The sequence below is a fragment of the Odontomachus brunneus genome, unplaced genomic scaffold (genome assembly GCF_010583005.1).
Source record: "Odontomachus brunneus isolate Ranch 3 - 2012 unplaced genomic scaffold, Obru_v1 Obru_scaffold_174, whole genome shotgun sequence".
NCBI classification, from domain to species: domain Eukaryota; kingdom Metazoa; phylum Arthropoda; class Insecta; order Hymenoptera; family Formicidae; genus Odontomachus; species Odontomachus brunneus.
Genome location: NW_022639624.1, coordinates 309,015 through 323,117, shown reverse-complemented (window position 1 = coordinate 323,117; position 14,103 = coordinate 309,015). Strand labels below are relative to the sequence as shown.

At 31.1% G+C, this 14,103-nt stretch overlaps 1 protein-coding gene across 7 annotated transcripts in view; it reads right to left on the bottom strand.

Moving 5' to 3' along the window:
- Window positions 1–1,288: 1,288 nt before the first annotated feature.
- The window catches only part of LOC116851398 (calpain-A), a 68,592-nt gene continuing 55,777 nt past the window's right edge, over window positions 1,289–14,103 (bottom strand). For 4 of the 7 annotated variants that reach the window (XM_032830743.1, XM_032830744.1, XM_032830738.1 and 1 more), the window contains 4 exons: window positions 5,919–6,053; window positions 5,150–5,277; window positions 4,834–5,029; window positions 1,289–1,692 (listed from right to left, as the gene is read on the bottom strand). In XM_032830743.1, coding sequence (XP_032686634.1) covers window positions 1,607–1,692; window positions 4,834–5,029; window positions 5,150–5,277; window positions 5,919–6,053 — 545 coding nt within the window. In that variant the 3' untranslated portion in view covers window positions 1,289–1,606. The remainder of the gene's footprint in view (window positions 1,693–4,833; window positions 5,030–5,149; window positions 5,278–5,918; window positions 6,054–14,103) is intronic. The other 3 variants (XM_032830745.1, XM_032830740.1, XM_032830742.1) reach the window with 1 other exon arrangement.

Below are 14,103 nucleotides of genomic sequence, written 5' to 3'. Positions count from 1 at the left end.
TTGTTTACCATGCTAGGATTCGAACTTGAAACCTTTGCCTTGAGTCGTTCATCTTGAGTGGGTTTCGATTGACCACGGTACGATTGGACATAGATTGTAATGATTGGTTCGACCTAGTAATTCACTAGATAATTCTTATCATCGATTGGATATCCAATCGTATCGTGGTCAATCGGAACGCTCCCGTTCATCTTACCTACAGCGCCACTGTCACTTTGACTTTGAGAGAGCTTTATATTATATACATATAGTATATAAATATACGAAAACAAGTGATTTATTTAAAAGAAGAGAATAGATCCTTTTGTATGTAAAAAGTATGTTTAAAAAGTATATAAAAAATATGTTTATATACTTTTTACATTTGATAAATATGTAAAAATATCTACTTGTTTTAAGTAAAATATAAATTAATCATTTTGTAAATTTAAATAGTTTTCTGATAATAAAAGTAACTTTAATTTAAAATACAAAAAAGATACTTTTAATATTAGAACATAATTTATTTAGACGTATAAAATAATTTACTTGTACTTCATTTACTTCTAAAACGCAAATATTTATTTAAACACAATTTTTACATTTAAAAAAATTAATTTTCATCTTGTGTAAGGAAAACATTTGCTTATTCTTATATATAGATGTTTTAAATCAAAGAAATCATTTTTTATCTAGAAATTCATAATTTTATAGCTCATTTTAGAAATTTAAAAAAATAATACTTTATATTTATTACATGTTTTCTAAAACCTAACAAATATATCTTTAATTTAAGAAATTATATTTAACAAAATATATTTCTTTAATTTAAAGAATTTTTTTTTCAATATACATTACCAATTCAAATTTCGATTTTCTTATTTTTTCATTCATTTAATAATTATAAATAATTACATTTATTTTTTTCATGTATAATATTTATAGAAATATTTATAAAATATTACTACCAATATTTATTTTTTGTTATACAATATTTATTATAAATATTGTATAAAATATTTTATTTTTAAACATTACATATATTCCCACATGGATTTTTATTTTCCATATGGATTTTGATTTTCCATGTGGATGCCTATATATATTTCGAATTTCCAGGTGGATGCCTATATGTATTTTGATTTCCTACATGGATTCCTATATGGATCCCTATGGATTTTAAATTTCATGTATAGATTTCTATGGATTGCTATGGGAATCCACCTGGAAATTTTCAACAGGGTAAGTAGCAGTCCATAGTTATATAGTTAAAGATTATACAGTATTGATGTAGCTAATAATTGTACAATTGAAGAGCAATCTGAAAACTTTATTATATATTAATTACATTACAAATACATTAGTTCTTCCCGTTAAATATATGCTGCAAAGATCTCTCTTGAAGTGGACGTTTTTTTACTTTCTAATTATTGTTTTGGTAAAATGCGAATTAATAGACTTGTAAATATGCACGTTGTTTCACAAAAAATTACATTTAAAAATATTTCTCTCCTTTAAAAAGTAGATCTTGCTCACAATTACAAGTGTATATCACATTATAAGAAGAATATATTAAGTCTGAGGTAAAGTCGAATTATAATGCGAATGTACACATTTATAGATATTATTACGAATAAAGTGTCTTCTCTATCCATTCTTCCATCGTGAACGTAGCAGTGTTGGTTTGATCTGGATCTCTCTCCCTGAAAATATCTGCAACAGCAGTAAAGTATATTATAACTGTTTTATACTTATTAATAAGTGAATTAATTATTAACGCACATAGCACAAACTGTCACAGTGACATGACGTAAACTCACAATAGAATCACAATGTCATACAAAAATTATGACGTCACTGTGATGTTATTAAAAGGTTACAGTAATATCATTGTTATCTATACTATTTATTGTTCTATTTATTGTTAATTTATAATTAATATTTATATGGATTTATTTATATGGAATATACAGCTATTATAATAATCAAGTTAATATTTTTATTAATAATTTTACTAACAGTAACTTTTTGTATATACTGATATCACCCAGGCAGCAAGCTGTCGTTATTTTGCCGTCAATATGTCGTCATTATTCGTCAATAACATCATTATCTTTTAAGGATGTGTATTTAACGTCATGTTTTAAGACGTCGAAATAACTTTGCAAAATGATGTTATGGTAACGTTTAATTCACTATATTATAGACGAATTTCTTTTTCGGATAAAAAGATAAGTTTGCTATTCTTATAGATATATTTTCATATAATAATAACGTTGCAACATTGCATATTGCAGTGTAGTGTTGCAGAGACATTGCAATGACATTAATTTGAAATATTACTTTAGCAATATTACAGCAATATTTAAAAAATATTACGAATATAATATTTTTTACTTATTTATTAGTTATTTCTGTTACCCAATGAGCAAACAATATTAAAAAAAAAACATTTAAAAAACATTTTAAAAGACATTTTTAAAACGTTAAAAATAATGGGATAAGTTCTCCTTTTTCATTAAGATAACTTTTTTTAATGTTTGGAAAAATGTTTTATTTTTTAATATTTAATAAACATTTATTTTAACATTTAAAAACGTTTTTTTAAATGTTAACATTTAACATTTAAAAAACGTTTGATAATTATTGACAAAAACGGACCGATTTTCCGAGGACGATGACCTTCACATATGTTGTCATTATCCTGAGTAACATTCAAAAAATTTTAGCCGTCGCTCATTGTTTGTTAAAAAGTTATTAACAAAAGAAGTTATGGTAAAAATGTTTAGGGCAGGCTGCTCTAATGATCTCGATCTTGACAAATGTTATAGAGGTCACCGTCCTAAGTGACCTGAAGGTTTTAGTTGTTGCTCGTTGTTCGTTAAAAAGATATTAACAAAAGAATTTGCATAAAATAAAATGTAATTTTTGGACACACGCACACACCGCGAGCCCGCCTGGGCGGGCGAGTAATGTGTGTGTGCGCGTACGTATGTAACTGAACATAACACACGGCAGCAGCTAATTGACTGATACTACGTGTTAGTTATTTATCTAACTTTTTAAAATTTCCACAATGAATTAGAATTGTGTGTTACATTGAGAAATTTATACAAACGCATGTTGAAAATTTGGAAGCCGTGTGTTACATTCAGTTGCATAATACACACACACACACACACACACACACACACACACACACACACACACACACACACAGAGCTCGCCAGCCCGCGCGCTCGCTCGCCAGCCCGGGTGAGCTCGCGGTGGGTGCTTGTTTTCCTATTGTATTAGAATGATCTAACAATCATCTATGTAATTTTGCGACATTACATAAATTAATGTATGAGATAAATTACATTTTATTCATAAAACAAATTACATTTTATTTATCAAATATATGAACATATGCACCCAATGCGAGCCCGCCCGGGCGGGCGAGCAGTGTGTGTGTATGAGAATGCGCTAGGGACATGCTAGGGTCATCTTGCCGTATGTTACAGTCAATTGTGCACGCACGCACACACACTACTCGCCCGCCCGCGCGCTTACCCGCCCAGGCGGGCACGCGTTGGGTGAGTATGTTCCTATTATATTTGAAGTTTTATAAATAAAATGTAATTTGTCTCATACATTAATTTATGTAGTGTCGCAAAATTACATGGATGATTGTTAGATCATTCTAATACAATAGGAAACAAGCACGAGCCCGCCCGGGCTAGCGAGAGAGCGAGAGCGAGAGCGAGAGCGAGAGCGAGAGCGAGAGCGAGAGCGAGAGAGAGAGAGAGAGAGAGAGAGAGTGCGCGCGTGCTAAGGGCACGCACCTTCCTAGCCTACGATATAAGGTCTTTGTATATAAGGTGTCCAAAAATTACATTCATTTTATACAACTTTTTTTGTTAATAATTTTTTAATGAACAACGAGCGACAGCTAAAACTTTTTAATGTTACTCAGGATGATGACCTTGACAACATATGTTGAAGATCATCGTCCTCGGAAGATGGTCCATTTTTGTCAATATTTACCAACGTTTTTTCAACATTTAACACTTAAAAAATATTTTCTAAATATTAAAATAAATATTTATTAAATATAAAAATAAAAATATTTTTCCAAACGTTAAAAAACGTCAAAAAACATCCTTCGAATGAAAAAAAGAGAACTAATCCCATTATTTTTAACATTTTAAAAATGTTTCTTCAAATGTGTCTTAAATTGTAATGTTTTGTAATGTCAACACCTAGGTAAACATATTTTACATAAATATTTTATGCATGTATCTCTAACTTCTCTTTTATTATATGAAATATTAAAATTATAAATAATTTATTTTTGTGGTTGTACTAAATAATATTATAAGAAAAGTATAATTAGTACTTCGGCTACATATGGGGATAATAAAACACACTTAATATCAGTTGAAGAAATAGCGCAGTAGGCAAGGTGGTAGACTAGGAACCTGGAAGATGTTGTGAGGTTTCGAGTTCGCGTCTGACCAGTATCTGATTAAATTTTCAGGTGCGAAAATAGTGAGAAATCAAATAAATAGAAAAAAAAAACACCTCAATTATATTTAAAATCAACATAAGCTAACTAGTTGCAATCGTTTCTGCAAAATATATTTTTTTTAACCAGTATCATACGTCATTATTACAAATACATCACTGTGATATTTTTCTTCATATCATAATAATGATATCACAGTAATATCACACATATGACAAAGCAGACATTCGCACGTCACCGTGACTTTGTTGTGACTTCATTGCGACATAGTTTATTGTCGCAGAGTAATGTTATTGTGATGTCACTGTTACATTTTGTGCTATGTGAAAAATGTAAATTTTACTCACCGATCATCGTTTTCAATCTGACTGCGCACATTATGTAATCGTCAAATGTAATTCTGCCGTCTTTAGTGCCATAACGATGAACCAAAATGTTGAGAATATGATTATTCAAACGATATCCGGCGCTATTTAATGCTTGCCTCAATTCAAATGCACTCAGATAACCTGATTCGTCTCTGTCGTAAAGTTTAAAAACAGCCTGGAAATTTTATTGTGGAATTGTCATATTTAATTCACAAAATGTTCATCGGTGTGCACGTATTTCGTATTTACAAATTCGTTTTTATAAATTACCGGATCAAAGATATTTGACACTTACCCGCCATTTCCTAATATCGTTCCACAAGGTTTTAAATTCTTCAAAACCGAGTTTTCCAGAATGATCTACATCCAACATCGCCACCATGCTACGACATATATCTTTGCTGAATCCTCTATCGTGAGTATCTGCAATTTAAAATATAAATTCATTTAGAGAGTATGTCAAAAAGTTGCTTGTGATCTTCATACTTTAAAAAATTAAAAAATTTAAATACATTTATATTCATATACAATACACATGAAATGTAGGTAGAAATTGTACATGAACATTGAGGATGTTAACGTTGAAACGTTCTAAATGTGCAAAAGACAAACATAAATATTAAAGGTATACATAACAATGCTATTGTTGCAAGATATATATTGGTTTTTTGACTATATTAAGGATAGCAATTTGACAAGATTATAATACAGACTATGTCACAGATTTTACGAGAAAGTAAAAAAATTCATTAAGCAACTCGTTAATTAAAGAAGCATGCAGTTTAAAACTGTACTCCACTGATTTATTGTAAAGCTGTTCTCTTCTTACGTTTCTTTCCACTCCGCTCTACCGCACGATATTAGAATGTGAATTTGTTAACGCCACTCAGATAGTGACGCTATCATTTCACTGTAGAAATGCTGTGGCGAAAGCGTATTTGGTGTATTATTATAATATGGATAATTATATATAATCTTGGAAGTACGTTTTGTGATAATCGTTACGACGCATCGCGACGAACAAAGTCGATCCCGCGGTAGGGAATAGCATATTGTTGCCTTACCTACGGGCTTATTGTACTGTTCATTATTACAAACAACGCCGCACAGCAGTGAGATGAGAGTGTCGACAAACGAACCATTTCCTTCAACAGTTTCGGGAACATGTGCCTCGCTACGATGCGCCAACTGTGGTAACTCTACGCGTAACACACAGCTATATGTTAGCATAGATGTTTTACATACGTACACTTGAGCCAGAGAAGAGTCAGTAACGTTTAATAAAAATTTATTACTTTGAAACTTAAACTTCATTCGCACCGCTTACACAATTCTTTCACATTTATCAAATTTAATAACTTTTACATTATCATCATAATAATCTCTCATCATAATTGACCATAATTTCAAATTGCAACTGGAGAATTATTAGTCTTGGACTTGCATTTATTATTTAAGAGACCCAAATGTATTTATGTATTGTATGAATGTAATTACAAGAATGTAATTACATGAATTACAAGATACAAAATAAGCAAGTGAAATTAATGATTATGAAGATGCTACATCGCGTGCAGAGAGAATGAATAACTTTGAATAATATGTACAGCGTGTTGTATTAACATACAGAGCAGTATGACGGGTTGCTCAGCAGACTTTGCAGAGGCATGTGGTCGAGCGCGGCTGACAAGGAGAGGACCAGGTGACATCCTGGGATTTCGACCCCAATTTTTTTAATTATTCTGGAGATGAAAAAAAAGATACGTGTCCCGGCGTTTGATTGAATAGGCCTTAGTTTCGGAGTAATAAATTTGTGAAAATTGGCCACATCCGAAGCGCACCGCGGCGCGCCATATAAGCCTTCCCGGTAACTGTACTTCCAACCAGTGCAGTTGGCTTCGCGAGTTAGGTGCTTGCTTCATAATTCGTAAGATCCAAGTTCGCTCACGGAGGTGAGCAATAATTTTTTTTTGAATGAGTGTTTTTATTTATTTTTATTTATTTTGATGATATTGATATAGTATAAAAAGATATAGTATAAAAAGATTCATTCTTTAATTCATTCACAATTATCATTGGGAGCTTTTACAGATATGATCAAGTACGCTTAGTTTGCATCGAAATTAATTCCTGAAAAAAATGTGTTTCGAAACGAAATATGTTAACGAAATATGTTTCCCCCCGGACTTACGGAAAAATAAATGTATATGTGATACTCCTTCATTTATTCATTGAGCAAACTGTAGAAAATTTATATGCTTTAAATGTTTTTATGATATTTATCATCCAAGTAATTGTTCCGCATCGAAATAATTTAATTTTGTAATAAATCCGCTATACTTAAATAATTGAATTTTGTAAAAAAAATATTCACGTTCACATTTTAGATGTTTGTTTATTCTTCTTCTTCTACGATTAATTATTTTAAAAACTAGAAATTTAAAATACTGTTAATATTATTTCCAATTAAATTTTAAATTTAAACAATTTGAAAATTTAGATACGTTGCCTTTATATGTTATCCATTACAAATAACTTATATATTATTATTATTACTTATTTATTATTTCAAATACTATTACTTGAATTAAAATTCCCTTAAAATTAAATTTAAATTAATGTTTAGAATGTGATTTTAAATTAAATTTTCTATTTCAAAAATTTGCATAGTATATCAATATCATCATAATAAATAAAAATAAATAAAAACACTCATTAAAAAAAAATTATTGCTCACCTCCGTGAGCGAACTTGGATCTTACGAATTATGAAGCAAGCACCTAACTCATGAAGCCAACTGCACTGGTTGGAAGTACAGTTACCGGCAAGGCTCATGTGGCGCGCCGCGGTGCGCTTCGGATATGGCCAATTTTCACAAATTTATTACTCCGAAACTAAGGCCTCGATCAAACGCTGGGACACGTATCTTTCTTTTTCATCTCCAGAATAATTAAAAAAATTGGAGTCGAAATCCCAGGGTGAGTCCTGGTCCTCCCCTTGTGAGTAGATAATAATGGCTTACATATATGCAAGCAAGTCGCCTATTTCCCAATGAAGTTTGCAACGTTCAAACACAATTATGACAAGCTTGGTTAATAATCATTGTGATTAGGAAAAAAGCACACGACCGCTCATATGTATACCGTTATTCACCTACTTAGCCGTATTCGACCACATGTGCTCCTACAAAATCTGCCGTGCAACTCGTCATACTGTTATGTATGTTGGTGCAACATATTACGACAGAATCTGTAAGAAATTAATTGTTAAAATAAAAATTAATAGTGCAAATGATAATGATAATCAGATATTTAAGATATAGGATTAATGATTAAGCGTGATTAAATGTGATCTTATTGATGGTTACATAAAACATTAAATTAAACAAAAAAATATTAAAAAGCTACATAGCAAGAAGCAAAGCTCTGTGTTTAGATAATTCGAATAAAATACAATCATGTTTTCAAAATACAATATCTTTTGTGTGCGTGTGTGTGTGTGTATAGCATATGTATGCAGAGCGTCCCAGACCACCCGGATCATCCAATTCTTTCGTAAACGCGACATTTTAAAGAAAAATATTTTGAACAACAGTTATAAGGTTTTAAATGACGCATCAAATAGTGGTATTAGTATGATCTTGAAAAGCGTTGTCAAGATCATACGAAAGTCACCTTCAATGTTTTTAACGAAACCTCTTATTTTTCATTGCATATTCTTACAGCTTATCTCGAGAGCTTTTCAAAACACTATAACAAAGTATTTTTCTATTAAGTACTTTTCGAGTTGAGGCCTGAAATTTCGAGTATCGCCGGCATTAGCATTACCTAAGGCAGAGCTCGGAATTAGTTGCCCATTTCGGCCGATTCTCGGGAGCTACGCCTTCTATCTTCCCCTTGTTGCGAGCGGGTCCGCAAAGTGACGGTCGTGCCTCCAAGCTTGAAGCCGCGACTGGCCGCGACCGTCACTTTGACGGCCTGTTCGCGTCAAAAGGAAGATAGAAAGCGAAGGTTCCGAGAATTGGCCAAAATGGGTAACTAATTCCGAGCTCTGCCTTAGATAATGCTAATGCCGGCGGTATTCGAAATTTCAGGCCTCATAATTCGAAAAGTACTCAGTGGAACTTTTGTCCGAAATATTTTTCTTTAAAATATCGCGTTTACGAAAACATTTGGTAGTCCGGATGGTTTGAGACACCCTGTTGCGACTATGTATTGTTGAGGAATGAGGAATGTTCACGCACTGTCGAGACAAAAGTTAATAATTTAATTAAAAAAAGAAATGAGATCAATATAAATAATTAAGTACATATATGTATAGGTATTTATTATACAAGGTGAGTCATTTTAATCGAACCAAGCAAATATCTCGAAAAATATGGAAGATAAGGAAAAATATTTCAAACAAAAGTTGTATGATTCGGAGAGGGACATAAGATGGTGTAATTGGCTTGACCCTGGATAGTCGTTTGAAAGTCACGTAAAGATTACTTTCAATTTCTTAAATGGAAACCTCCATTTTTCACTACATATTCTTGTAGCTTACCTCGAAAGCTTTCCAAAACACTATAATCAAATATTTTTTCATTAAGTATCTTTCGAGTTAAAAGGTTTCAAAGTTACAATATTGTTGCATTAGCATTGGTACCCAAGGTGTTCGACCAACGGCTAAAACCTTTTGAATGTTGTTCAGGGCCATGATCTTGACAACATTTGTCAAGGTCAAGGCGATTGGAGGCTGTTCCTAATATTTTCATTCCTTCAAATTTTACAGAAAACAAAAATAATAATTTAAAATCATGGGGTAACATGTGGAGTTGACTCTAAAGGATCATATGAAGATCACAATGCTTCGTCGGAGCCATAAAGAAGCACACGTGTGAAATCTCATTAATAAATTTCTTTAATAATCATAGCATTGATCTACATATGATCCTTTAGAGTCAATCGAACTCCATATGTTACCTCATGATTTTAAATTATTATTTTTGTTTTCACTGTAAAATTTGAAGAAATGAAAATATTAGGAACAGTCTCCAATCGCCTTGACCTTGACAACATTTGTCAAGGTCATGACCCTAAACAATATTCAAAAGGTTTCAGCCGTCGGTCGAACACCTTAGGTACCAATGCTAATGGCAACAATATTGTAAATTTGAAACCTTTTAACTCGAAAGATACTTAATAAAAAAACATTTTCTTATAGTGTTTTGGAAAGCTTTCGAGGTAAGCTACAAGAATATGCAATGAAAAATGAAGGTTTTCATTTAAGAAATTGAAGGTGACCTTCACGTGACTTTCAAACGACTATTCAGGGACAAGCCAATTGCACCATCTTATGTCCCCCTCCGAACCATACAATTTTTGTTTGAAATATTTTTCCGTATCTTCCATATTTTTCGAGATATTTGCCTAGTTCGATTAAAATGACTCACCCTATATAAATAATGGTGTGATAAATATATTGTGTGATATTATAATGTTCAGATATTTTGAATAAGAAAAAAAATTTTGGTAAATGTCCACTTTAGGGGAGTCATCTCTGATGACTTTGATCTTGACATATATTATAGAGGTCACTCTTTTGAGTAACCTTCAGAAGGTTTTAGTCGTCGCTCGTTGTTTGTTAAAAAGTTATTAACAAGAGAAGTTTTAAAAGTTAAACGTAATTTTTGCATATAGTGTACATGGAAATATGGTAAACAGTACACGTATATGCGCACCCCCTCCCCAAAAAACTAACCCTAACCTAATCCATCTATTGAAATATGATAAACAGTACACGTATATGCGCGGGGGAGGGGCTCCGTCCCTCCCTCGCAACCCCTCCCCAAGAAACCTAAACCTGACCTAACCTATCCATTGAAATGTGGTGAACAGTATACGTATATGCGCAAACAGTATATGCATACTTTTTACCATGTTTCAGTAGATGGGTTAGGTTAGGGTTAGGTTTTTTGGGAAGGTGTTTCAGAAGGAGAGGCAGAACCCCCCACGTATATACGTATACTTTTTACCATATTTCAATGTATATTATATACTAAAATTACGTTCCATTTATAAAACTTTTTTTGTTAATAACTTTTTAATAAATAACGATCGACGACTAAAACCTTTTGCGTGTTATTCAGGACGATGACCTGAACAACATGTCAAGATCAAGATCATCGGAGGTGACTCCCCTAAAGTGAACATTACCAAAATTTTTTTAATCAATTATATCTTATGTCAGTGTCATGTCAATTTGTTGTTTTCTATATCTATAGTTGGGGCACATCATCTATAGTAGCATATATTGGTTTCACATACGTTATCTAAACGTACGATATATACCATTTCATACCGTTTGTAAAATGTTTCCCACATGTTTCTAAATGGTATATAGAGTGCGTGTGTGTGTGTATCCGTCCATAAATGTCCGAGCAAATATCTCGTAACTAGTTGAAGTTACAAGAAAGTTTAATAAGAGAAATTTACATGGCTCTTAGTCAGCTACAAAATGTCAAAAAAAATTTTTTTACTCGTGACCTTTTCGAGAAGGTCAAAAAAATTTTTTAATCGTGACCTTTTCGAGAAGGTCAAAGTAGTTTTCTTTTAAATGGATACCTATAATTTTTTTGCATATTTATAGTAGGAGTCATTTGCAATCAAAATCATATTCAGTAAAAAATTACTTGTATGCATTGTTTACGAGATAATCGGCATGTTAAGTTTTAAAGTAATAAATTGCATTATGAGTATTTTTGAACGTTAAATAGGTTGGAATATAAAACAGGTTGAGAAAGTAGACAATGTTTTTTCATGAAACATTTATTAACACATAAATTGCTCGAAATTTTTACCATCATAATCGATATAGCATTCAACGCGTTTTATAATGTTTCTCATTGTTAACTGTAGCCATAGATGTCTATACTAAACTAGATTGCTAATAGGCTATCTAAAAGCATATAACTCCGATAAAGTTTCTGGTGCAGGCGAAAAAATGGCCGTTACTGCCACATATTTTTACTACGTTTAGTCATAAAATTCTTCTGTTGAAAATGAGCAGAGCAAATAACGTCCAATACCATCTATTTTTTGTTACAACATTTTTTGATGCAATAAGATGTTGGCATTTTTGGTTTTATGACAGTAATTTAATGGCCACGCTGACTCACATTGTACGTTATAAATACTCACATAAGTGACATATCACATACTACGTCACACACACAGGACCGCCGCCATTTTCTCGCATGCAACCGGAAACCTTACGCGACACACGTTCAAAACCCTTGTTAGCAATCTAATTTAGACATCTGTGACTGCAGCATTTCTATTGTAATACTTTCAACAGGTCTAATAATATTGTCGTAAATCTTATGTGTTAATAAATGTTTCATAAAAAAACATTGTTTACTTTTTCAACCTGTTTTATATTCCAACCTATTAACATTCAAAAATACTGATAATACAATTTATTACTTTAAAATTTAAAATACTGATTATCTCATAAACGATGCATACTAGCAATTTTTTACTGAATATGATTTTGATTGCAAATGATTCCTACTGTATAAATATACAAAAAAAAAAAAATTATAGGTATCCATTTAAAAAAAACTACGTTGATTACATTGTTATGAAAACATATCTTTTCGCAAGATATATAATGAATCTATTTGAGTCATCGGTTTAATAGGGTTTGGGAATTTAAAATATATATATATATATATAAAAATTGGGACTCAAGTATCGGTCTAAGTATGGAAGGTTGATTCGCCGTGTACGATAATCGAAGAAATTTCGATATGTGCGTTTAACATGCTGGACATATTATCCTCCCACTATCATATTAATATTAAAAAATAATATTAGTATTTAATAGCACTAAGACATCCGTGCTTGCTCCTTATATGCCTTTTTCAAATCTTACTGTTAGTTAATCTATTCAAAGGAGCTTTCTATAATTTCGGTTTATCTTAACTACATTGATCTTCATAACTCGAAAAGGTCACGAGTAAAAAAATTTTTTTACATGCATTTTGTAGCTGACTAAGAGCCATGTAAATTTCGCTTATTAAACTTTCTTATAATTTCAACCAGTTACGAGATATTTGCTTAGACATTTATGGACGGACACCCTGTATACCAACCGAGATGTTTTCATGTAGTATACCGTAATTCATCATATTTTATTAATATATTTTATTAATATATTTTATTAATATATTTTATTAATATTAATAATTGAACGTTGAAATATCGAAGTATCAAATTATATATCGATTAAATATCGAAGTATCAAAGAAAAACTTAACATGGAGGATAAAAACTCGGCGTGCCCCAATGAATATAATCATTCTTCTATATAAATGTTTATAATGTAGTAATATTTTATGTTTATTATACATTATGTAATTCTGTACATTATTGAAAATATATTTACTATGGAGAAATTTACAGGATGTCTCAGACCTCCATGATGACTCTTTGTGAGAACGTAGAACGGATTGAGGTGAGCAAGAAAGTCTTGTGCCATTTTGCGATATTCGCAATAGCAGTCAAGATATTAATTAAAAAAGATTGGTAAATGATCACACGCAATATGGTAGATGAGCTGCAGTGGCATCGTCTGCCGTTGTATACTTATATATTAAGTCAAACTGAACAAGAAAGTCCTTTACCATTTTGTAAATGATCACATAGATTTTTAGATATTAATTAAAGGAAAATGTTACATATATGATTGTATACCATAATGCACAAGTTTTCTTTAATTAATATCTAAAAACCTATGTGGTCGTTTACAAAATTTTATAGGATTTTTTTATTCAGTTTGACTTAATGTATAACCCTTATAGAAATATTATACTAAGAATCATTGATTAATTACTTATTTTCAGTATTAAAAGTACAGTATTTAGTAATATTCTGTGATTCAAATACAGCTTTTAGTACTCAAGTATTTCAATATTTAATGTTACAAATCTTACCTTATGATTGATTTCAATACTTAAATATTGATATGTAATACTTCGTCCATTGATAAAATACTTACACAGAACATTATCAATATTTAAATACTAATATATAATACTTTGCTAAGTGATGAAATACTTACGCAAAGTACTGTTAAGATTAAAAGTATTAACCCAGACAACATACAATATTAGTAAATTATTAGATAAATATTTATAAATATTTTGAATTACTTTTTTAAAATGTTATATATATATATATATATATATATATATATATATATATA